Source organism: Anomaloglossus baeobatrachus, chromosome 8 (assembly GCF_048569485.1).
Source record: "Anomaloglossus baeobatrachus isolate aAnoBae1 chromosome 8, aAnoBae1.hap1, whole genome shotgun sequence".
NCBI classification, from domain to species: domain Eukaryota; kingdom Metazoa; phylum Chordata; class Amphibia; order Anura; family Aromobatidae; genus Anomaloglossus; species Anomaloglossus baeobatrachus.
The window spans coordinates 211,782,001-211,807,948 of NC_134360.1; the positions used below are offsets into that span (position 1 = coordinate 211,782,001).

General features: G+C 49.3%; 1 protein-coding gene across 1 annotated transcript in view; it reads right to left on the bottom strand.

Annotated features, from left to right (window-relative positions):
- The window catches only part of COP1 (COP1 E3 ubiquitin ligase), a 244,101-nt gene extending 233,294 nt beyond the window's left edge, over nucleotides 1-10,807 (bottom strand). The window contains exon 1 of the mRNA XM_075322136.1: nucleotides 10,374-10,807. Coding sequence (XP_075178251.1) covers nucleotides 10,374-10,651 — 278 coding nt within the window. The 5' untranslated portion in view covers nucleotides 10,652-10,807. The remainder of the gene's footprint in view (nucleotides 1-10,373) is intronic.
- Nucleotides 10,808-25,948: the final 15,141 nt, after the last annotated feature.

Below are 25,948 nucleotides of genomic sequence, written 5' to 3' on the forward strand. Positions count from 1 at the left end.
GTGGCGTTGTCCGACTGAATTCGGATCTGCCTGCCTTCCAGCCACGGCTGGAACGCCTTTAGGGCTAGATACACTGCCCTTATCTCCAGAACATTGATCTGAAGGGAGGACTCTGGCTGAGTCCAGGTACCCTGAGCCCTGTGGTGGAGGAAGACCGCTCCCCACCCTGACAGACTCGCGTCCGTCGTGACCACAGCCCAGGATGGGGGTAGGAATGATTTCCCCTTCGACAAAGAAGTGGGAAGAAGCCACCACTGAAGGGAGGCCTTGGCTGCCCGAGAAAGGGAGACGTTCCTGTCGAGGGACGTCGACTTCCTGTCCCATTTGCGGAGAATGTCCCATTGAAGTGGACGCAGATGAAACTGCGCAAATGGAACTGCCTCCATTGCTGCCACCATCTTCCCTAGGAAGTGCATGAGGCGCCTCAAGGGGTGCGACTGGTCTCGAAGGAGAGATTGCACCCCTGTCCGTAGTGAACGCTGTTTGTCCAGCGGAAGTTTCACTATCGCTGAGAGAGTATGAAACTCCATCCCGAGATATGTCAGCGATTGGGTCGGTGTCAATTTTGACTTTGGGAAATTGATGATCCACCCGAATCTCTGGAGAGTCTCCAGAGCAATGTTCAGGCTGTGTTGGCATGCCACCCGAGAGGGGGCCTTGACAAGGAGATCGTCTAAGTAAGGGATCACCGAGTGTCCCTGAGAGTGTAGGACTGCCACCACTGTTGCCATGACCTTGGTGAAGACCCGTGGGGCTGTCGCCAGGCCGAAAGGCAGCGCCACGAACTGAAGGTGTTCGTCCCCGATGGCGAAACGCAGGAAGCGCTGATGCTCTGGTGCAATCGGTACGTGGAGATAAGCATCCCTGATGTCGATTGATGCTAGGAAGTCTCCTTGGGACATCGAGGCGATGACGGAGCGGAGAGATTCCATCCGGAACCGCCTGGTTTTCATGTGTTTGTTGAGCAGTTTGAGGTCGAGAACGGGACGGAAAGATCCGTCCTTTTTTGGCACCACAAACAAGTTGGAGTAAAAACCGTGACCCCATTGCTGAAGGGGAACAGGGATCACCACTCCTTCTGCCTTCAGAGTGCTCACCGCCTGAAGAAGAGCGTCGGCTCGCTCGTGGGGCGGAGATGTTCTGAAGAAACGAGTCGGAGGACGAGAGCGGAGCTCTATCCTGTAACCGTGAGACAGAATGTCTCTCACCCATCGGTCTTGGACATGTGGCAACCAGGCGTCGCAAAAGCGGGAGAGCCTGCCACCGACCGAGGATGCGGTTTGGGGAGGCCGAAAGTCATGAGGAGGCCGCTTTGGGAGCGGTTCCTCCGGCGGTCTTTTTAGGACGTGACTTAGACCGCCATGAATCAGAGTTCCTCTGACCCTTCTGTGGCCTGTTGGACGAGGAGAATTGAGACCTGGCTGAGAGCCGAAAGGACCGAAACCTCGATTGTACCTTCCGTTGTTGAGGTCTGTTTGGTTTGGACTGGGGTAAGGACGAGTCCTTTCCCTTGGATTGTTTAATGATTTCATCCAATTGCTCGCCAAACAGGCGGTCGCCAGAAAATGGCAAACCGGTTAAGAACTTTTTGGAAGCAGAGTCTGCCTTCCATTCACGTAGCCACACGGCCCTGCGGACTGCCACCGAATTGGCGGATGCTACCGCCGTACGGCTCGCAGAGTCCAGGACAGCATTCATGGCGTAGGACGCAAACGCCGACGCCTGAGAGGTTAAGGACACAACCTGCGGAGTAGAGGCACGTGTGACTGCATTAATCTCAGACTGACAAGCTGAGATAGCTTGGAGTGCCCATACGGCTGCGAATGCCGGAGCAAAGGACGCGCCGATAGCTTCATAGATGGATTTCATCAGGAGCTCTATCTGCCTGTCAGTGGCATCCTTGAGTGATGCACCGTCTGCCACTGCAACTATGGATCTAGCCGCCAGTCTAGAGATTGGAGGATCCACCTTGGGACACTGAGCCCAACCCTTGACTACGTCAGGGGGGAAGGGATAACGTGTGTCATTAAGGCGCTTAGTAAAGCGCTTATCTGGAAAAGCTCGGTGTTTCTGGACTGTATCTCTGAAGTCGGAGTGATCAAGAAACGCACTCCGTGTACGTTTGGGAAACCTAAAATGGAATTTCTCCTGCTGAGAAGCTGACTCCTCAATCTGAGGAGTTGGAGGAGAAAGATCCAACACCTGATTGATGGACGCTATAAGGTCATTTACTATGGCGTCCCCTTCAGGTGTATCAAGGTTGAGAGCGGCGTCAGAATCAGAGCCCTGATCTGCCACCTCCGCTTCATCCTCCAGAGAGTCCTCATGCTGAGACCCTGAACACTGTGATGAAGTCGAGGGAAGCTCCCGGCGAGCCCGCTTAGCCGGTCTGGGACTGCGGTCCGTGTCAGAGTCCTCACCGTGGGACCTATGAGTCGCCCCAGGAGCACTTTGCTGCGCCGACCGAGGGGGGTCTGAGGGAAAAGGTTCAACAGTGCCCGGGGCCTGTGTTACAGGTCTGGACTGCAAAGCTTCTAGTATCTTAGCAGACCATTTATCCATAGACTCAGAAAGTTTGTCAGCGAATACTGCAAACTCTGTCCCTGTCACCTGGACAGTGGCAGCCGATTGTTCCACCTGGGCCGAGGGTCCCACCAGTGGCAGAGGCTCCGGCTGAGTGAATGTCACAGGGGCCGAGCATTCCACACAATGAGGGTAGGTGGAACCTGCAGGTAGCATAGCCGCACATGAGGTACAGGTTGCAAAGTAAGCCTGTGCCTTGGCACCCTTGCTTTTTGCGGACGACATGCTGTTGTCTCCTCTTAGAGCAATCAGAGAGGGTATATAGCCAAAGCACTATTGCGGCCGTACAGAGTAAATGTATACAATATAAGCATATAAATATACACTTCGGCACCCAGTGGGGCAAGCACCTAGTAACAGGTGCTGCTTACTGACCGCCCTCAGCGTTTGTGTGACCACCAGATTCCCTGCCTGGGCCTCCCAGAGCTGTGGAGCTCGGTGTTGTCTCCCCTCTGAAGTTCTCCAGCGTCAGAAGTGCTGATAGGAATGGCTGCCAGCGTTCTGAGAGGAGGAGGGAGCCGTGGGCGTGCCTTAGAAAGTGCGGGAATCTGGTGCCCCACGGTGCTCAGTGAGGGGGGAGGAGGATACCAAGTATGCTCCAGCCCTCACCGCTGACGTCCAGTGCAGCGTCCCGCCCTTACCCCTGACTGGCAGGCCCGGGGGCGGGAATATGCGGTACTAGGCCGCAAAAGCCGGGGACTAAAGTTATAAGCGCGGCCGGCAAACAAGCGCGGTCAGCGCGGTAGTCCCGGCGCACAAACACAACCAGCAGCTGCTGCAGCGTCCTTTAGACAGGCGCTCTATGCGCCGTCCCCAAGAGGACACAGAGTACCTCAGAGGAGCAGGGCCTGTCCCTGACGATACCCGGTCTCCTGTCCAGCAGATTCACCCAGGGGCTGCGGAGGGAGCACGGTCCCAGTGCCTGGTGACCGATTAGGATCCCACTTCACCCAGAGCCCCTAAGGGATGGGGGAAGGAAAACAGCATGTGGCTCCAGCCTTTGTACCCGCAATGGGTACCTCAACCTTAACAGCACCGCCGACCAGAGTGGGGTGAGAAGGGAGCATGCCGGGGGCCCTGTTATGGGCCCTCTTTTCTTCCATCCGATATAGTCAGCAGCTGCTGCTGACTAAATTGTGGAGCTTGCGTGCATGTGTGCCTCCTTCAACACAAAGCATAAAAACTGAGGAGCCCGTGATGCACGGGGGGGGTGTATAGGCAGAGGGGAGGGGTTTACACTTTTAGGGTATGTGCGCACATTGCTTTTTACCTGCTTTTTAGCTGCTTTTTCTTCTGCGCTGTTTAATGCCAAAATGGATGTGTTCTTCTATTCAAGCAAAGTCTATGGGAATTTGGGTTTCTTGTTCACACTATGTTGTTCAAAATGCTGCCTTTTTGAGACAGAACTTTGGTCAAAAACTCAGCTTTTCAAAGAAGCAACATGTCAATTGTTTTTGCCATTTGGGTTTTGCACTACAAAGCTGAGTTTTTGACCAAAGTTCTGCCACAAAAAGGCAGCATTTTGAACAACATAGTGTGAACAAGAAACCCAAATTCCCATAGACTTTGCTTGAATAGAAGAACACATCCATTTTGGCATTAAACAGCGCAGAAGAAAAAGCAGCAAAAAAGCAGGTAAAAAGCAACGTGCGCACATACCCTTAAGTGTAATACTTTGTGTGGCCTCCGGAGGCAGAAGCTATACACCCAATTGTCTGGGTCTCCCAACGGAGCGACAAAGAAATAATTAATATTTATTATTATCTACGGCTGACGTCCTACAGTCCAAATCCTCCTGAGCAGGAGCTTCTCTTCTCTGGCTAAAAGGTAACGGAAGGTGCTGGAGGTAACGCTGTTTGGCACAGCCTTGTTAAAGGTGCATATTGCCCCTCCATGTGCCGTGATTTTGGCACATGTGTACCGTCCCGCATAGCAGGAATTTCTATACTTCCCTGTCCCCGGCGCTGCTGTCGCTTGTAGGACCGTGGTGCAGCAAAACATGCATGGGCATAACGAGCAGGACCCAGAAGCAAGTGACAGCAGCATCGAAGACAGAAGCGCTGAAGAATATAGAAAATTATTTTATTTCAAGGACACACGACTTCTCCGGTACGTCATACTGCGTTCACACGGATCACAGCAGTGTGTGGTCCATGTGACATCAGTGCTGTTGTAGAAAAACAGACATGTCACCATGCGAGTGAAGCACACGGACACACACGTGCTCCAAACAGATACGATCCTTGTGAAAACACTGATGTGGGCACAGACCTATTGATTTTAACGGGTCTGCATATGTACGTGTCTCCGGTACGTATAAAAACGGACGTCATACGTACCGGAATCACTCACGTGTAAAGGGGGTCTAAGACTGACTCGTCTACAGTTTTATACACCGCGATTTCAGCGGGATGCCACTTTTTGGGCTTCTTGCTGTACTTTTGATAATCTGCTGAAGCTCTGCTTGTCTTCTCAGTGATGAGCTCCGCATGTTATTCCTCCATATACATGAGCGGTGTATAACCCCTCCCACACCACTGATTAGCAGCTTTCTGCCTATGCATAGGATACACAGAATACTGTTGATCATGTGGGAGGTTATAAAGCACTCATAATCTGTTCTGTCTGCTCTCAGTTATCAAAACTACAGCATTGACAGTGCTGGAATTAGGGTCTCAGATCATACTTTACACTGGGAAGCAAAAACCCAGTCACAGATTCCCTTTACGTGTGAATCCATTGAACAGAAGGATTATTTGGGACGGAAAAAAAAAAAAAAAAATGCACCTGCCAAGTAAAATAACTGGGAATACTCCTAATGCAGGATACAGGGGTTTTATATCCGCGGCTGCTGCCCCATAGATCCGACAGCGCCAAGCAGCCTGATGGTTACGACTTTGCACCAATGTGCAGATACTCCAAAAACTAAAAGCAGCACAATAGTAAATTGCCATTTAAACCGTTTATTTACGCAGCTGAATAGGTGTAAATGAGCCCGTTGTGGGATAGCAGGGGCCAGCGAGCTGCTAATGTTACTAGTGACAGTGATAAAGCGCCGCCCCATAGTACTGAATGAAGTGCTTCAAACATCGGCTCCCAATAGAAAACTTTATCAACGCTAATAACTGCCTGAAATCTGGAGCGAGAACAATACAACGTGAATTGTTCTGATTCTTGTGAACACACAATGTTACTTAACTCCTTACACGCCAGGGATGTGTAATCTGGATCAGGACGAAGGAGCCGCTGTGAAACCGAGAAGCAAACAGGATATTGCTCATTAATGGAAACACCCTGACCCAGTACACTATAAACACACCAGTGTCACACTTCAGGGGGAGAGGGGCAGGTTTTCATTAATGGACAAAAATCAGATCTGGTAGAAGGGAAATGTGGGTCTTGAGCCAATATCAGACAACTATACTAACACGGCATCTGTGCGCAAACCTGACCCCATAGCAGCTCGAATGGCCCAACATGGCAGTGCAGGTCTTTAAAAAGCTTGTAAACCCCATTTACTTAGAAAGCTTAGCCTAATGTGGTCTGGGGGAAAAAAAAAACAAAAAAAAAAAAAAAAAAAACACATACATATATATATATATATATATATATATATATATATACACACATATACATACATACATATACAGTGCCTACAAGTAGTATTCAACCCCCTGCAGATTTAGCAGGTTTACACATTCGGAATTAACTTGGCATTGTGACACTTGGACTGTAGATCAGCCTGGAAGTGTGAAATGCACTGCAGCAAAAAAGAATGTTATTTCTTTTTTTATTTTTTTTTTTAAATTGTGAAAAGTTTATTCAGAGGGTCATTTATTATTCAACCCCTCAAACCACAAGAATTCTGTTTGGTTCCCCTAAAGTATTAAGAAGTATTTCAGGCACAAAGAACAATGAGCTTCACATGTTTGGATTAATTATCTCTTTTTCCAGCCTTTTCTGACTAATTAAGACCCTCCCCAAAGTTGTGAACAGCACTCATACTTGGTCAACATGGGAAAGACAAAGGAGCATTCCAAGGCTATCAGAGACAAGATCGTGGAGGGTCACAAGGCTGGCAAGGGGTACAAAACCCTTTCCAAGCAGTTGGGCCTACCTGTCTCCACTGTTGGGAGCATCATCCGGAAGTGGAAGGCTTATGGAACTACTGTTAGCCTTCCACGGCCTGGACAGCCTTTGAAAGTTTCCACCCGTGCCGAGGCCAGGCTTGTCCGAAGAGTCAAGCCTAACCCAAGGACAACAAGGAAGGAGCTCCGGGAAGATCTCATGGCAGTGGGGACATTGGTTTCAGTCAATACCATAAGTAACGTACTCCACCGCAATGGTCTCCGTTCCAGACGAGCCCGTAAGGTACCTTTACTTTCAAAGCGTCATGTCAAGGCTCGTCTACAGTTTGCTCATGATCACTTGGAGGACTCTGAGACAGACTGGTTCAAGGTTCTCTGGTCTGATGAGACCAAGATCGAGATCTTTGGTGCCAACCACACACATGACGTTTGGAGACTGGATGGGACTGCATACGACCCCAAGAATACCATCCGTACAGTCAAGCATGGTGGTGGCAGCATCATGCTGTGGGGCTGTTTCTCAGTCAAGGGGCCTGGCCATCTGGTCCGCATCCATGGGAAGATGGATAGCACGGCCTACCTGGAGATTTTGGCCAAGAACCTCCGCTCCTCCATCAAGGATCTTAAGAAGGGTCGTCATTTCATCTTCCAACAAGACAACGACCCAAAGCACACAGTCAAGAAAACCAAGGCCTGGTTCAAGAGGGGAAAAAATCAAGGTGTTGCAGTGGCCTAGTCAGTCTCCTGACCTTAACCCAATTGAAAACGTGTGGAAGGAGCTCAAGATTAAAGTCCACATGAGACACCCAAAGAACCTAGATAACTTGGAGAAGATCTGCATGGAGGAGTGGGCCAAGATAACTCCAGAGACCTGTGCCGGCCTGATCAGGTCTTATAAAAGACGATTATTAGCTGTAATTGCAAACAAGGGTTATTCCACAAAATATTAAACCTAGGGGTTGAATAATAATTGACCCACACTTTTATGTTGAAAATTTATTAAAATTTAACTGAGCAACATAACTTGTTGGTTTGTAAGATTTATGCATCTGTTAATAAATCCTGCTCTTGTTTGAAGTTTGCAGGCTCTAACTTATTTGCATCTTATCAAACCTGCTAAATCTGCAGGGGGTTGAATACTACTTGTAGGCACTGTATATATATAATTTTAAAACAAAATAAATAATATTATACACACAAATATACCAGCTCTCCACCATTCCTGACACTGCTGCCCATGTCCTCTGCTGCTCTGAGTGGTAAGGAAAAGAGGAGGGCATCAAGGGACAATACATAAAGAAAAAACTGGAAAAGGTGCACAAAGTGATTTTTTTTTTTTAATTGATAAAAAGGAATGACAAACAGTCCACCCCTTTAAACAGCCTCCATGCTGTATTATTACATCACGTGGCGGGTGCAGGCTCAGGAGCTGCGATGACGTCACAAAAGGGCAAATGCCGGCTGTGTGATACAGCCGTGGTCAGAGTTTGTCAGTAGGATCAACCCTCCTAAACTCTCTATATGGGCATGTAAGTCATGGAAAGTTGAATAAAGCGATTTCTTCATATCTTCGGCACGATGACATATTCCAGATAAGTAAATGTTTTTCTTAATATGTAAATGAGATGTTAAGATCTAGCAGCAGGACATTGAGGTCCCTGCAAATCTACCTCCAGAGCTTATTATAAAAGAAATTGGACGATACCAGTGTGAGACATGTAATGAATGACAGTCAGCTCTCGATCTACATGTCTCACATTGGTAATGCCCATTTTCATTTAAAATAAGCTGTGGAGGCAGATTCTCAGGGAGCTCCGTGTCTGGCCCATAGAGCTTAACAGCTCATTTACATATTGAGAGAAACGTGGATTTCTCTGGAATAAGACATCGGACTGCAGCTATCAAGGTATCATTTTGTTAAACTTCCTATGACCTGCATACCCATATAGACTGCTTAGGAAGGCTGTTCCCACTGACAGATTCCATTTCAATACCATTGGTAATTTCCGATAGTGACATTTAAAAGGAATCTGTCACCAGGTTTTTTCCACCTAATCTGAAAGCAGCATAACATAGGAGCAGAGATCCTGATTCCAGCAATGTGTCACTTACTGGTCTGCTTAGTGTAGTTTTGATAAAATCACTATGTAATCAGCAGCAAATTATCATTACAGGACTACTTTGCGTGCTGCAGGTAGTCCAGCATATTCCTGAGCTCTGTATAACTTTTAGATCTGCAGCAGAGAAAACATTGAATTTATCAAAATGATAGCAAACAGCTCAGTAAGTGACTCATCGCTGGAAACAGTCTGTTCCTACATTATGCTGCTCTCAGATGGGGGGGGGGTGGGGGGGAGAGCAAAAACCTGAAAACCTGGTAACAGATTCCCTGGTGCGACCTTGTCCAAGCGTACGTCATCAAACCTCACCCTACAAAGTGACCATGGAGTGCCAGTTCTGTGATCTTTGCTTAAGAACAAAACTGGAATCACCAGCCATATCCACAGTTCATAAAGGGCCGATCTATAATGATAAAATTATAAATCCACTAAAACGGTACATGAAAATAATAACATTAAATAAAAACACCAAAATGTTTCAGTTGCCGTGCTTGCCACAAGAGCAGAATGAATGAAATTTTATATATATATTATGGGGTCTGTGTAAGTCTGGGACTAGTGATGCCTCAACCAGGCTGAGCCTACACAGTTTATCGTGGTCTGCTGACTGCCTCCTTTGCCAAATTATGGGGTCTGTCCCTTCCCAGTGATGCCTCGGCCGGGCGACCCTGCACTGTGTATCAGCCCTCGCTGCCGGATTATGGGGTCTTTCCAGGCTGACCCTAATAGCGTATCGGGGCCTCCTAATTGCGAATTATGGGGTCTGTGCGAGTCAGTGATGCCTTGGCCAGGTAACTCCGTACTGTGTATCGGGACCCCTAACTGCTTCCCGCTGCCGAATTATGGGGTCTGTAAGGATCAGTGATGCTTTGGCCGGGTGACCCTACACTGCGTATTGGGGCCTCCTGCTGAATGTCTCCTTTGCCAAATTATGGGGTCTGTCCCTTCCTAGTGATGCCCTGGCCAGGCTGAGCCTGCACTGCACATTTAGCGTGACTGCCCCCGCTGTCAGCTCATTCTCCTGCAGGGAGCTCTGTGGTACTCAGCAGCTCTCAGGTGGAGGACTCCACTGATTTTTGCCCAGACCCGATTCTTCACCGGACCCCTCCTTTCACTCCCTGTGAAGCAGTCAGTCACGTCCCGCAGACCCCGAGGTTTCCCCCACCTGGATTTGCCACCTATGAAGCAGCGAGTGGAGATTTTCCCTGTGCATCAATACAAAACGCAGACTCTTACAAGAAAAAGCAGCAAAAGAAAATCTTATGAGAACGCGCATCTACAGCCATGATGAGCACCAGAGGCGTGCCGTTATCACTATAGGGGGAGACATAAGCGTCTGGCGCCGCTCCTCACCCAGAACTGCTGAGATTAGACAGTAAAACATCCCACCACAGCAACACTCATGTGGATCAGTAGTCTGCAGAACTACAACTCCCAGCAGGCTGCAGAAAGTGTTCACTCACTAGGGAGCAGTTCACACTGCGCATATTGTGCACCAGACGCAGTCGGTGCAGACAGCAGTGCATGCTGGGACTTGTAGTTCCGCCCTCGCAGAGCGCAGGGGGTCGGGTCAGGCTCTCACCACACAAAGTCGTTGCTCTTGTCCTCGTAGGAGTTGATGAGGCCGTTGCACAGAGGGGTGGAGAGAGGCCTCTTCCTGGGGCCAGAACTCACGGGCCTCACGGTCAGCGCTGAGCCGTTCCCCGTCACTCCGACCCTGGACATACTAGAGGCCACCGGTCTGAGCGGCCCCGCCGAGGAAGACGAGCTGGACGGGACGGGGGATGAAGAAGACGAGGACGGGCCTGTCCCCCCTCCTCCCGGTCCGGGGAGCTGCTGAGACTGCCGGCCGGAGGACATGCTGCTGGCTGCTCGGAGGCCCAGGCTCAGGACCGCCGCATCCTTCTGTTCACCACCTGGGAACAATAAAGTGTCAACAACGAATGAGATCCAGCCCGACACCGGAAGCGTCCGGCCACTGACGGGGCGCCAGACGACAGCCACGCCCACTCCTTGCTACGTCACACCTGAAACAACGGCGACCGAGAGAGGCCAAACCTTTTCATAGAGCGAAGCGTGTCTGTGCAGGTGCAACAAAGTAGTCATTCGTTTCCATGGAGACAGCCATAAACAAGCGGCAATGAAGACCGTTATTCAACCCTTTAGGGAATGTACAGACAGGGAGTTTTTTCTTGAGGTTTTTTCTTAAGGTTTTTCCACTAGAAAAATCTCTTAAAAATGCTTGTGGATGTAAATCCTGTTTGCAGTCCAGTTTTTGAGAAACGCCGGTGGGAAAAAAAAATAAGTGCGCCATATTCCTCTGTGGAGGCTCCTGAGGGAAAAACGCTTCGAACGAGGCATCAGACAAGCAGAAAAAAACGCTTGGGCCTTGTTCACACGCAGCTTTTTTTGCTCTGTTTTTCTGTTTGTTGAAAAGACAAGTTTTTGCTGCTTTTTTTTTTTTGCAGCGTTTTTAGGATGCAGATTACGTGTCTTCTTTGCATACACAATATATTTAATAAAGTTATTTTTTTTCACCAAAAATTCTGCAATTGTTGCCATTTTTTTGCAGCATTTTTTCATTGCTTTCTCTGGGAGGAAAAAAAAATCACTGAAAGACTATGTTCACACAGGGCGTTTTTATGTGCGGAAAATCTGTTTTGGCAGAAAAAAAAGAGCAGCTGAAAAAAGCGCATTTTTATTGCATTTGTGCGTTTTTTCACTTGTGTTTTTTCCTGCTGCTCTTTGTGCATATTTTAATCATGGTGACCGTGGGGGTTCAGGCGCTGTACGCATTGGCTCACTGCCAGGTCACCGGCTGATGTTAGGGCTCATGCACACGTTGCGTAATTCCATGCATTTACGCTGTGTATAGCACTGAAGCGTAACTGCATGCGTCCTGCGTCCCCAGCACATTCTATGAAGATTGTGCATGATACGTGCGCACGATGCTTTTTTGAATCCGTGCATTCATAAAAGCAGCATGTCACTTATTCCGTGCGCTTTGGATGCAGCTCCCATTCTGTCTACAGTGGGAGCAGCAGTCATAGCGCATGAAATCGGCTTTTTTTCTTCTGAAATACTGCATGTGTCGAGGGCGGCGGGACGCTGCGCTCACCACGCTCGGGTCCGGCTGCTGCTGCTCGGTGGCTCGAGCGGTGGGCCGGATCCGGGGACTCGAGCGGCGCTCCTCAGCCATGAGTGAAAGGGGTGTTTTGTTGGTGTTTGGGATGTCGGTTTGTGACGCCACCCACGGTGTGTGGTGAGGTTGGGGCACCACCGCTGCTCTGTACGGGGATCCCGGGAGCGGTGACAGGGAGCAGCTGGGATGTTTTCCTCCCCTCCGTGGGTAGGGGGATTTTGGTAGTCCCGGGGCCCGGAGTTGTCTGTTTGGTGGATTGCGGGGCTTGGCCAGGTGCAGGGTCGCGGGGCAGCGCGGTGCCAGACGGCACGGTGGTACTTACTCAGCCAGTAACGCACACGGAGTCTCTGGTAAAACAAACGGCTGGATGGACGAGTCCCACAGACGGCTGCGACGGTCACTCCCGGTAGGTTGGCGGTAACTGTCTCTCCCTGCACCAGTGTTATGTTCTTGGCCCCGATGGCTTCCCACCAGTAACCCGCTCCCCAGCGGTATGTTTGCCGGAGGAGCCCCTTTTGCCCGCAGGCGCTGGCCCTGGGAACTCTAGCTGTGGCGGTAGCTGTATTTCCCTTCACGGTTGAGCGGTTGCCTTCAGTCGGGTCTTTATTGCTGGAAAACCCCGGAGGTTCCCGTCGCTGACAGATTTGACCGGTTTAACGGCGACTCCTAGCCTGGTCGGGGTCCGTAGGACCTGCCGGATGGTGCTGGCTTCTCTTCGCTCCCCGAACCGGTACCGGCGGGCCACCGCCCGTCTTCGGTCCTTACGGTTGTGTGTCAATCGGCCTCTCCTGCAGACGGTCACCACCATCTGCCAACCTTGCTGTTTCTGTGCCCGGGCCACGTACCCGGACACGGCCAGTCAGTTCCTCCACTACCACTTCCCTAACTCACTCTCTACACTGAACTGAACCCTTTTCCCGCCTCCAGGACTGTGAACTACTCGGTGGGAGGAGCCAACCGCCTGGCTCCGCCCCACCTGGTGTGGATATCAGCCCCTGGAGGGAGGTAACAAGGATTTGTGTCTGACTTTGATGTTCCTAACCGGGGTGTGGGGTGTGTTGTTGCAGTACCTGTGACGTCCTGGCTTGTCCAGGGCGCCACACATCAATTATGTAGTGTTTCTGCAGCGATTTGAAGTGCACATGTGCTGTCAAATCGCTGCAGAATATTCAGCATTTACATGCGAACAAGCCCTTACAGTCGGGACCCGCCTCTCACTGCCCATCCCACTGATACCTGCGCCACTCCCCGCAGTTTAACCCCCCCCTAAATGCTGCAATCAGTGCGATCGCAGCATCCAGGAGGCAGGGAGAGAGATCACTTACCTCTCTCTGTAGATCAGGTTCCTGGAATGCGATCACAGGGACCCGATCGCTGCCATGGTAACCCTTGGTCTTCACCATGGCGACCCCGGGTTACTGAGCTGCATAGAGTCTCACACACCATGCTGCGTGTACGGTGTGTGAGGTGAAGTGCTGCAATATAATCCCCTGTAGTGATAAAGCATTGAAGAGGATTATTAAAATACAGGAAAAAAAACACGGAAACAATTGACACGCTGCTTCTTTTATCAGTAACAAAATCTGCAAAGAAAACAAGAAGCAGCGTGTGCACAGCAAGTCACGATTCTCATAGACTTTGCTGAGATGCTTTTTTCTTGCTTTTAGGCCCGTTTCACACGTTAGTGAAAAACACTGACATTCTTCACTGACGTGTAAAACACGCACATGTCCTTCCGTGTGCTGTGATTCATGGCACACGTGGGTTGTCTATGTGCAATCCGGGCTCCGTTCTCCGTGGTCTGTGATTGCACATAGAGATTAACTCACCTGTGTCCGCTCCCGCTCTCCATGGTGCTGATCGCTCCCGCGGTGCAGCATCCGGCCGGCGCTGACCCCCGCAGCAGCTGCTTCCGGGTCGGCTGTGTCGTGCATTCATGAATATGCACAACAGTAATGAGCTGGCTCAGAAGCAGCAGGGAGAACAGGCTGCAGAGAGCGCGGCTGAAGCCGGGTGACTAAAAATGATTTTTATTTTATATGCCGTGGGACATCAGTGATGCCAGAAAAAAATGGACATGTCTCCGTGCAGCAATCACGGACACGCAGGTACGCCGCACATTGACATGGTCAGTGACTAATCACTTACGTGTGAGCAGACCCATTCATTATAATGGGTCTGCGTATGTCAGTGATTCTGGTACGTTTAAAAACTAGCACAAACGTACCAGAATCACTGACGTGTGAAACAGGCCTTATTGATTAAAATCTGCATGGAAAAACGCATGAAAAAATGCCACGGCCATGTTCACACAGGGCGTTTTTACCACTTTTTTTGCATTTTTTTCGCCATTGGTTTTATGTAAATCCATGCTCATAAAGCACTGCCTTCACAGCCCCAGCAAAGCCTATGAGATTCCAGAAATCTCTTGCACACACAAGTCACCTGCATTTTTTTTTATGTCAACCACCTTGGATTTTGCTGCGTTTTTGAAAGAAGCAGCATGTCAATTTGTCAATTCTTTCAGTGGTTTTTCCGCAGTTTTTCACCCATACAAAGCAATGAGGAAGTGCAAAAAAGCAGCAAAAAAAGAAACGCATGTTATTTCCTGCCAAGAGATGAGGTTTTGCTACAGTTTTACTGCAGAAAAAAAAACGCATCAAAAACGCCCTGTGTGAACATAACCTAAGCCTAGGTGCACAAGAATAGTATTTGGCGAGTTTTTTATCTCAGTATTTGTAGCTAAAACCAGGAATAGGAAAGAAATACAGAAGTGGTGCTCGTGTTTCTGCAAGGCCGGAGTCACACTTGCACAAGTCTTGTATCGCATCACCCGGCATGGCCGCACAGTCTCTGGACAGAAACGTCTCAGCTGCATAGGAATACATGCAGCCGAACTGCTCCTGTCAGGAGAGTGTGCGGCTGTGCCGGGTGATGTGATACAAGACTAGCGCAAGTCTCTCGCAAGTGTGACTCCGGCTTGTGTGACTTGTAGAAACACGGGCACCACGTCTGTATTTATTTCCTACTCCTGGTTTTGGCTACAAATACTGAGGTAAAAAACTCACCAAATACTCAATGTGTGCATGTGGTCTTACAAATACTGAGGTAAAAAACTCACCAAATACTCAATGTGTGCATGTGGTCTTACAAATACTGAGGTAAAAAACTCACCAAATACTCAATGTGTGCATGTGGTCTTACAAATACTGAGGTAAAAAACTCACCAAATACTCAATGTGTGCATGTGGCCTTAGGCTGTAGCCACACCATGAGTTTTTAGTGTTTTTGATGCATATTTTCACAGTATCTTTTCGCTGCATCTTACTTTTCCAGCCCAGTGGTGTGACGGCTGTCTCTTTGAATTTGAGACTTGTGACAGATTCTACACTGACAGCATGAACATCTATACTTACCTGTCCATGGTGCTGCTGTGTCCGGCGCTGCTGCTGCTTCTGGGCTGAGGTGCAGTTTATATGCGATGAGCATAATGAGTGGGGGTCGGAAGCAAGTGACAGTAGGGCCGAAGACAGCAGCGCTGGCGAAGGTGAGTATAGAAAATCATTTTATTTCACAGAAACGTGTGGTTTTCTCCAGGACATGTCAGACTGTTGTCACACGGATCACATCACACGTGTGACATCAGTGCTACCAGAGAAAAACGGACATGTTAACGTGTGGAGCACATGGACACACGGACTTAGGCCTCTTTCACACGTCTGTGAAAAACACACACAATTTGCAAAGACGTGTAAACGGTGCGTATGACCCTCCGTGTGCCGTGATTTTGACACACGAATGCTCTCCATGTGCTATCTGTTATAACACAAAGAGAGCAGGAATTTTCTCCACACCTGTCCTGCTCGCTGCTATCCATGGTGCTGATGTCTTCCGCTCTGTGGTCTCCTCCCCTGCTGACTCACCGCTGCTGCTGCCGGCCTGAAGTGCAGTGAATATGCAATGAGCATAATGGGCAGGGGTCAGAAGCAAGTGACAGCAGCGCTGGAGAAAGGTGAGTATAGAAAAGCATTTTATTTCACAAAACATGGTTTTCTCCGGTACGTGACAGACTGATGTCACATGGAGCACATTTGTGCAGGCCTTGTGACATCCGTGCTACCGGAGAAAAATGGACATGTCTCCGTGTGGAGCACACGCACACACGTATGCTCCACACAGACACACGGTCCATGTAAAAACACACACGTGTGCGCAAACCCATTGATTTTAATGGGTCTACGTTTGTCCATGTTTCTGGTACGTGTGAAAACGGAAATCACACATACCGAAAACATGGACGTCTGAAGGAGGCCTAAGGGCCGTTTCACATTTGCGCTATTTTGACGGAATCGGGTTCCGTCACTAATGTAGTACAGTTCATTTATTTACAGTGGAAGCGCGACATCATGTGGACACAAGCGGGTACTGCATGACACACACACGCGCCATAGTAACGCGCTTCCAATGTAAATAAATGAACTGTACTACATTAGTGACGGATTCCGTTTGCGTCAAAACAACGCAAGTGTGAAACTAGCCTTAAATGTAGTTTCCTTTCCTTTGGAGAGGAAAGGGTTCATGTCAGTATTCCTTGCTAGCAAGCATTCTCATTACCATCCCAGGTGTTTCCAGTTTGGACAACTCCCAGTCTCTACTATATAATCTCTGCTCCCAGTAGAGGGTGCTGGTTATTCTCTCTCATTTGGAAGCTTGGTCTGGAGGTGTAAGGAGCTCTTGGAGCCCTCTCTGTGAGTTGTTGTGTAGGCTGCAGTCTTTTGGTGTGTTTCCCCCTGTCTGTCTTTCTTTTCCTTGTGTGATGTTCTAGTGCAGCAGGGGGGCTATCGCCCCTCACCTGTCCACTCACTAGCCAAGACTATTGTAGGGTCACTCAGTATGTCAGGGTCCTGCTCCATGATAGATGAGGAACCTGTATAGGGACTGGCTAGGAGTGCAAGGTACAGTTGTAAGTAAGTGGAGGTGTCCATCTTCCCTTTCGCTAGGGATCATTATTGTTAGTGTACCCGTTACGTTGTGTGTTGCGTCGTACACCATAGTTCTCTGTCACAACTGTGACAAGTGGATGGAATTTATAGATATCTCCTCACTCTGCTTCATTTTTACTCAGCTTATCCTAACCTGCTGGGTGTGTCATATCTGCAACATGTCACTTTTTCTTGCGGGTAAGCTGCGTTTTCAGTGGAGATTTTCCCCATAGACTTGCATTAGTTGACAGACAGCCCTGTGTTGTGCGGCTGCGGACGGTCACTGCATTTGAAAAAAAAAAAACAACAACTGAGCTGTAACAAAAAATCAGTAACCATGCAACATTACAAGCATGTAAATGCAGCCTCTAGACAGGAATAAACCAAAGCGAAAAATGGTATGAAAAATACCCTGAATAATAATAAATAAAATGCAAGTGCTTAATAACAGGGTACTTAGTATATACATTTTTGAAAAAAGGTAAGAAGCCATCCCACCTCGTCACAGTGTACCCCTCTGGGACGGTCCCTAACCAACTAAAGTTAAAACCATTATATATACCTGACTTGTGTCTATCAAAACTCCAATGTGAATGGTAACAAGTGGTCAGCTGGGTCCCAGATTAAACACACAGCGCAGTGGAAGCGTATTGAGAAAAATTGTATAATGTTGCATGGTTACTGATTTTTTTGTTACAGCTCAGTTTTTTTGTTTTTTTCTTTGTTCTCTTGCTTTAGTGCAAGTAAGGCGGCTTTCACACTACGTTTTTTTTTAACATGCGCCCTGAACGTTTTTTTAACGCAAAAACGGATCCAGTGCAAATGCGTTTTCATTTCAATGCATTTGCAATGGATTCGCGTCAACATGCGTTCACATGCGTTTGCGTGCAGTTTAGTCAGGATCCAGCGTCTTGCAGTTTTTTTAACTGTTTTCAAAAACGCTCTCTCTTTCTCTTTCTCTTTCTCTTTCTCTTTCTCTTTCTCTTTCTCTTTCTCTTTCTCTTTCTCTTTCTCTTTCTCTTTCTCTTTCTCTTTCTCTTTCTCTTTCTCTTTCCCTTTCCCTTTCCCTTTCCCTTTCCCTTTCCCTTTCCCTTTCCCTTTCCCTTTCCCTTTCCCTTTCCCTTTCCCTTTCCCTTTCCCTTTCCCTTTCCCTTTCCCTTTCCCTTTCCCTTTCCCTTTCCCTTTCCCTTTCCCTTTCCCTTTCTCTTTCTCTTTCTCTTTCTCTTTCCCTTTCCCTTTCCCCAGCTGTGTCTGAATTTCCAGTCTGTCATGTTCAGTTCCTCTCACTCCCAATCACGTGACTCCAATGCCCACCCATAAACTTCAAGTGACAGGATCCAGTAAAATAACATGCGTTTTTCTTTGCAAAAACAGGTTCCGCTTTTGCAGCAAAAAAAACGTTCATGAGGCATGTTACAAAAACGTAGTGTGAAAGCATCCGGGTGCAGTCCTCCCTTTACTGAGGATAATTTGCTTCCCACATAAGTGGATCGCAGACCAGTCACAAACTCCAACTGGTTCTGACTTCTTGCAATTTGCTTGTCACAGTTGCTGCAAGTTGCATTGCGGCTCCATTTACTTGCATCATGCTGCAGTGCATAAAGCGATCTTTGTAGCTCATCCAGTGACGTAGCCAAAGTTGCGATGTACAGTAGTTCCAGCCTTAAACACATAAAATAATGACTAGGTTTAGGAGGTGGTCAGATTGTCCCTCTCTCGATTGTGTACTGTGTTTTATTTATTTTTATATATCTAATATACTGTATAAAGCTAAATGTATGTATGTATGTATGCTGTCACATAGAATGGTAAAATTTTGCACAGCCACCTCATGTGACTCAGGGAACGTCATAGACTATGTTTTGAGGGGAAAATTGAACCCTGCGCTTTACAATTATTATTCACCAAAAACCTGCTTGGAGCGATTGCGTGTCATAGTACCATCACTCTAATCAGTGCTGCAGGAGGTGGGGGTGCAGTGTCTGCTGGTCTCCAGCTATCATCCTGCTGCAACACGTCATAAGCTGAATCTCACAGAATTGCACTGTTTGGGGATGGTTTTTTTTTAGCCCAAAACAGTGCAATAGCTCTGATTGGCAGTTGAAAATTAAAGTAAATCAGAGCGGTCGTAGCCACGGGGTGGGGGGGGGGTCAAAGCCACCCCCCCCGGGGTCAACTGCAGGTCCTCACGTACCTGCAGCGCTGGTGACCCCGGTCACCAGCGCTGCAGGAACAGAATCCCGCCATGACTCAAACGGTGAGTCAAAGGTCGGGAAGGGGTTAGGCTATGTGCGCACGTTGCGTAATTGCATGCAGTTGTGGCGCCCCAGGACCTGGTCGCCACAACAGCATTGCCCCTCCAAAGGGTTAATGCTGAGCCTGGAGGTAATTGGGAGGTCTATTGGCCAGTAAGTTTAACATCCAACGCAGTTTCTCCCGCAGGCCAGCAGGGGGAGGTCTGAACCTGGAGTTCCAGGGAGCATTCCTTAAGTCTGACCTGAGGGAGGGGTTAGTGTTCAGTCTGTGGAAAGAAAGCAGAGAGAGCAGACGCAGAGTAGTGCTGTCCTGCGGACTGGGGCCTGGAGCTGGAATAGCTTGGCCCAGTGAAGCAGGAAGAGCAGAGAGGCACCGAAGAGACTTGGACATCGGAGTCTGTGGCCACCAGGGCCTAAAATATTCCCTGGTAGCCGAATCCGAAGGGCAGGAGAACTGCAAGCACCTGGCCCATAAACAGCCCGAAGGTACAGCTGCATCACCAGGGCCCGGTGTGGACTCCATCAGAGAAGCACCAGAGAGGGCCTGCGCAGCCTACCACACAGGGAGAGGGACGTACCACCGGTCCCAGCAGCAAGAGGGCCATTGCTAATCCAGAGAGCAGGGTCCTATAACAGTAAAGAAAGAACAGGAGTAGGCCTCATACTCATCTGGCCAAAAAGATACCTCAGTTACTTCCAGGCCGGCCGGAGCCCTCAACCACCTGTAACGGTCTCCCAGGACAAACCGTTTGCAAAGTAAAAGAGGAGAAGGTAAAGAGACTGTTGTTTGTGTCCGGTCCTTTCACCGCCTGTCAGCCCTGCACTACACCTCAACTGCATAGACACATACAAGCAGCAACTGTGCCCCGGGGTCCAGCTCCACCTGTGGGGAGCAGTACCACCATTGCTGCCATTCCATCACCCCGGAGGCCCCATACAGCAGCGGCGGCCTAATAGCTGCAAACCACAGGTGGCGTCACGGCAAATATACACTTTAATTGACACCCACCAGGGTCACGGAGTCGGGCTCCGCCACCACTGACGACCCCCGGACTAGTCCGGCCCGGCACCGGGTGTCCCATAGCCCTGGGGTGGGTGAGTCAAATCTTGGCGTCACGAACAGGATTTCGTGCCCGGTCCCACCGGGTACTGTGCGCCTGCAGAAACTGTGCTTAAAAGACTGTGTTACTGTTTGAAAACTGCTGCCGCCATTAGCCTCGCTGAGCGCAGGAAGAAGGGGGGCGTGCCTGAAAAAGAGCGCGAAGGGAGCGCGCCATCAGAGCAGAGCGCCGTTAACCCCGCGCGACCCAGAAGGGAATTTGAAAAGTGAACGGAGCCTGGTAAGGTTCACTAAGGGGGAGGAAGATGTCCGACTCGGAGGAAGGGCAGGTGGCTGCTATAGCCCGAGACGCCGCGGCACCAGCCGAAGCAATCCCAGTCGCCGTCGCCCCAGCCCCCGCTGTAGCGCCGGTAATGCCGATCACAATGCCGTACATCCCGGGAGCAGAATGGCTGCCGCAGTACTCCGGGGAGTCCCATACCTTGAGCGACTTCAGAGAAAGGCTGCACAGCTTGTTCCGGGTGTATCCGCTGACTGAGAGCCAGAAGGTGGGCATATTAATGGGGCAGCTAGCCGGCGTGGCCCAGCGTGAAGTGAAGTCCTGGCCTGACACAGATAAAGGGACAGCGACCCAGATACTGGCTAAGTTAAAGAGTACTTGTGACACCCGCACCGCAGCAGAAATAAAGATGAGATTCTTTGGGTGCAAACAACGGGCCGCAGACAGCATACGGGACTATGCCTTAAACCTGCAGGAGGCCCTGAAAGCAATTAAACAGGTGGACCCAGAGAGTGTACGTGAAGAACACAAACTCCTAACTGAGCAGTTCATAGAAGGGCTCCTGTCAGATGCCCACAGGACCCAGCTGCGTATCATGGTCCTGCAGAACCCTGCTCTGGACTTTGCAAAGTTTAAGGACCAGGCCATCCGGGTACTGAGAGAATCTACACCGAATGACACAGTACCCTTCCGGCCTCTTGCTATCATGTACCCAGGGGTGGTGTCTGCAACACGAGCCGCTGCAGGGGCTGAGGCGCAGTCCCTGGATAAGGATCCCGCTGCAGAGCTCAGACAGCAGGTCCGGGAGCTGACCAAAACTGTAGCGGCCCTTGCCAAGACCGTGCAGTCTCTACAAGTGACCCCATCGCCTGCAAGAATCGAGTTGGCCTCCAGCCCAGATGACGTCCCCTGGATGCGACAGAGGAGGATTCCGCCAACCCGAGGCAGAGACACAGACCGGTATGATTTAACGGGACAACCGATCTGCCGCCGCTGCAGCCAGGCGGGCCACATTGCACGACGCTGTCCTTTAAATGGGCCGAGCCTGGGGCCAGGAGCCAACCCCCAGGTGTGAGGAAGCCCGGCTCAACCCCCAGCCGCAGCAAGTATGTGGGAGGACGCCCGGTCCTTCCTATTGTGCTGGACGGGATCCCTTTGAATGCCCTCCTGGATACGGGGTCCCAGGTAACAACCATCCCCTACAAACTGTACAAAAGATATTGGGCTGATTCAGACATTGACCATGGCCCAGATGATGATTTAACAATTGTGGCCAGTAATGGTCAGCCCTTACCTCAAATTGGGTATAAGGAAGTAACCATTAAAGTGGGGCGGGTAGAATTGCCATGTCAGGGGATGATAATTGTAGATATTGATCGCAAAGAATCTGACCCACTGCTAACCATTGGTACAAATGTGATGGAAAATTGTCTTGCCGAAGTGATAATTTTGTTGCAACAGGCGTCTGAAACTGCCAGCTCCGGGCAGCAGCGTGCCCTACAGAGGGAGATCAGAGCCCTGATGAGGAGACAGCAGGTAGAGCTGGCCGGAGGAGAAATTGGCAGTGTGAGGGTAAGTGACCCCCTCCCCATTGCAATACCCCCAAGAAGTGAAATGTTGATATGGTGTCGGGCAGCAATAGGCCTCAAGGGTCAGGATTACCCAGCCTTGGTAGAACCGGTGTATTCAGACAGCAGGCCTGGAGTCCTGATAGCCAAAGGGGTAGCAGACGTCCGCAAGGGAAGAGTGCCCATCCGTGTCCTGAATTGTGGGGAAGAGGAAGCCAAATTGCCCCGGTACGCCACTGTAGCAAAACTGTACACTGTCAGTAACAATACCATCAAAGCAGTGGAACCCTTGATCCCGTCCGACCAGGCGGAAGACAATGGCTCCAAGGGACAGCTGGAGGACTGGTGCCAAAAATTACATGTGGGCACCGACTCCACCCCCTCACACCAAAAGCATGGGGTTTACCGGGTGGTACAGGAATACGAGCAGGTCTTCAGCAAACACCCCCTAGATTTTGGGCAGGTAAAAGGGGTTAAACATCAAATCCCCACTGGTGACCATCATCCCATTAAAGAGAGATACCGCCCTGTACCCCCAGCACAGTATCAGCGTGCCAAAGAAATGTTACGGGAAATGAAGGAGGCTGGGGTTATCAGAGATAGTTGTAGCCCCTGGGCAGCTCCACTAGTGCTCGTAAAGAAAAAAGATGGTACAATGAGAATGTGCGTAGATTACAGACAAATTAACCGCCTTACACATAAAGATGCTTATCCACTACCCAGAATAGAAGTCACTAACATGTCTTTTGTTTTCTTCAGTCCGGGAGAACTGAGTTTAACTAAGGGGGAGTGTGGCGCCCCAGGACCTGGTCGCCACAACAGCATTGCCCCTCCAAAGGGTTAATGCTGAGCCTGGAGGTAATTGAGAGGTTTATTGGCCAGTAAGTTTAACATCCAACGCAGTATCTCCCTCAGGCCAGCAGGGGGAGCTCTGAACCTGGAGTTCCAGGGAGCATTCCTTAAGTCTGACCTGAGGGAGGGGTTAGTGTTCAGTCTGTGGAAAGAAAGCAGAGAGAGCAGACGCAGAGTAGTGCTGTCCTGCGGACTGGGGCCTGGAGCTGGAATAGCTTGGCCCAGTGAAGCAGGAAGAGCAGAGAGGCACCGAAGAGACTCGGACATCAGAGTCGGTGGCCACCAGGGCCTAAAATATTCCCTGGTAGCCGAATCCGAAGGGCAGGAGAGCTGCAAGCACCTGGCCCATAAACAACCTGAAGGTACAGCTGCATCACCAGGGCCCGGTGTGGACTCCAGCAGAGAAGCACCAGAGAGGGCCTGTGCAGCCTACCACACAGGGAGAGGGATGTACCACCGGTCCCAGCAGCAAGAGGGCCATTGCTAATCCAGAGAGCAGGGTCCTATAACAGTAAAGAAAGAACAGGAGTAGGCCTCATACTCATCTGGCCAAAAAGATACCTCAGTTACTTCCAGGCCGGCCGGAGCCCTCAACCACCTGTAACGGTCTCCCAGGACTAACCGTTTGCAAAGTAAAAGAGGAGAAGGTAAAGAGACTGTTGTTTGTGTCCGGTCCTTTCACCGCCTGTCGGCCCTGCACTACACCTCAACTGCATAGACTCATACAAGCAGCAACTGTGCCCCGGGGTCCAGCTCCACCTGTGGGGAGCAGTACCACCATTGCTGCCATTCCATGACCCCGGAGGCCCCATACAGCAGCGGCGGCTTAATAGCCGCAAACCACAGGTGGCGTCACGGCAAATATACACTTTAATTGACACCCACCAGGGTCACGGAGTCGGGCTCTGCCATCACTGACGACCCCCGGACTAGTCCGGCCCGGCACCGGGTGTCCCATAGCCCTGGGGTGGGCGAGTCACAGTTACACTGCGATCTGCACCGCAGCGTAACTGCATGCGTCCTGCATCCCCTGCACAATCTATGGAGATTGTGCAGGAGATGTGCGCACGTGGTGTATTAGAGCGCAGCGCTTCGGCTGCTGACGGAAGCGCGCGTTCTAAGAAGTGACATGTCACTACTTTCGTGCGCTCTGCATGCAGTCCCTGCTCTGTCTATGGGAGGGGCTACATGCAGAGCGTATGAAATCGACTTTTGTTTCTGCAGCGATTTGAAGCGCATGTGTGCTGTTCAAATCGCTGCAGAAATTTCTGCAGGGCCAGTACGCAACGTGCGCACATAGCCTTTAAGTCAATGGAGCTGGGAGAGGTCATTAATAGGAGCTGTTATTGGTTGCTATAGGCAATGAAGGTCATTGTTAGTATAAGAAGCTTATGTGTGAGGTAATAGAATATTGGTAGACAGAAAGAGACAGACAGGGATAGACTGACAGACAGACAGACAGGGAAAGACAGACAGACAGACAGGGAAAGACTGACAGACAGACAGACAGGGAAAGACAGACAGACAGACAGGGAAAGACTGACAGACAGACAGACAGACAGGGAAAGACTGACAGACAGACAGGGAAATTAAGGAATAACGTTTGGAACTCCATTCTATGTCTGAACTGGGTGCAAAAAACCTAAAAAACATCACTATGGGGAGATAAGGTATGCACACCAGTGACTATGGAAGGGGAATACATGGAATAGCAGAAACTGCTGTGTGAATACTGACATGAAAAATTCAATAGCTATTTGTAAGAATGAAATGTGAAAAATGGAACCTGCATTACTGCCATGAATATATGAATAAAGAGAAATTTAGCTACTGAATTGATCAATGCAGAAGAGCCCCAACACTACGCCAAAGTATTTCTCTACGTTGGGGCCCTAGCTTGTGTGTGTCCTCTCATGCAGTTAAAAAACTTACCGTGTATGGGACGCTGAGACCCAGGCTATATATGCGTATAATGTGGATTGGCAATAGGTGTGTATGGGGAGGGTTCACAAACGAAAAACTACTAACATTAAGGAATAACGTTTGGAACTCCATTCTATGTCTGAACTGGGTGCAAAAAACCTAAAAAACATCACTATGGGGAGATAAGGTATGCACACCAGTGACTATGGAAGGGGAATACATGGAATAGCAGAAACTGCTGTGTGAATACTGACATGAAAATTCAATAGCTATTTGTAAGAATGAAATGTGAAAAATGGAACCTGCATTACTGCCATGAATATATGAATAAAGAGAAATTTAGCTACTGAATTGATCAATGCAGAAGAGCCCCAACACTACGCCAAAGTATTTCTCTACGTTGGGGTCCCTAGCTTGTGTGTGTCCTCTCATGCAGTTAAAAAACTTACCGTGTATGGGACGCTGAGACCCAGGCTATATATGCGTATAATGTGGATTGGCAATAGGTGTGTATGGGGAGGGTTCACAAACGAAAAACTACTAACATTAAGGAATAACGTTTGGAACTCCATTCTATGTCTGAACTGGGTGCAAAAAACCTAAAAAACATCACTATGGGGAGATAAGGTATGCACACCAGTGACTATGGAAGGGGAATACATGGAATAGCAGAAACTGCTGTGTGAATACTGACATGAAAAATTCAATAGCTATTTGTAAGAATGAAATGTGAAAAATGGAACCTGCATTACTGCCATGAATATATGAATAAAGAGAAATTTAGCTACTGAATTGATCAATGCAGAAGAGCCCCAACACTACGCCAAAGTATTTCTCTACGTTGGGGTCCCTAGCTTGTGTGTGTCCTCTCATGCAGTTAAAAAACTTACCGTGTATGGGACGCTGAGACCCAGGCTATATATGCGTATAATGTGGATTGGCAATAGGTGTGTATGGGGAGGGTTCACAAACGAAAAACTACTAACATTAAGGAATAACGTTTGGAACTCCATTCTATGTCTGAACTGGGTGCAAAAAACCTAAAAAACATCACTATGGGGAGATAAGGTATGCACACCAGTGACTATGGAAGGG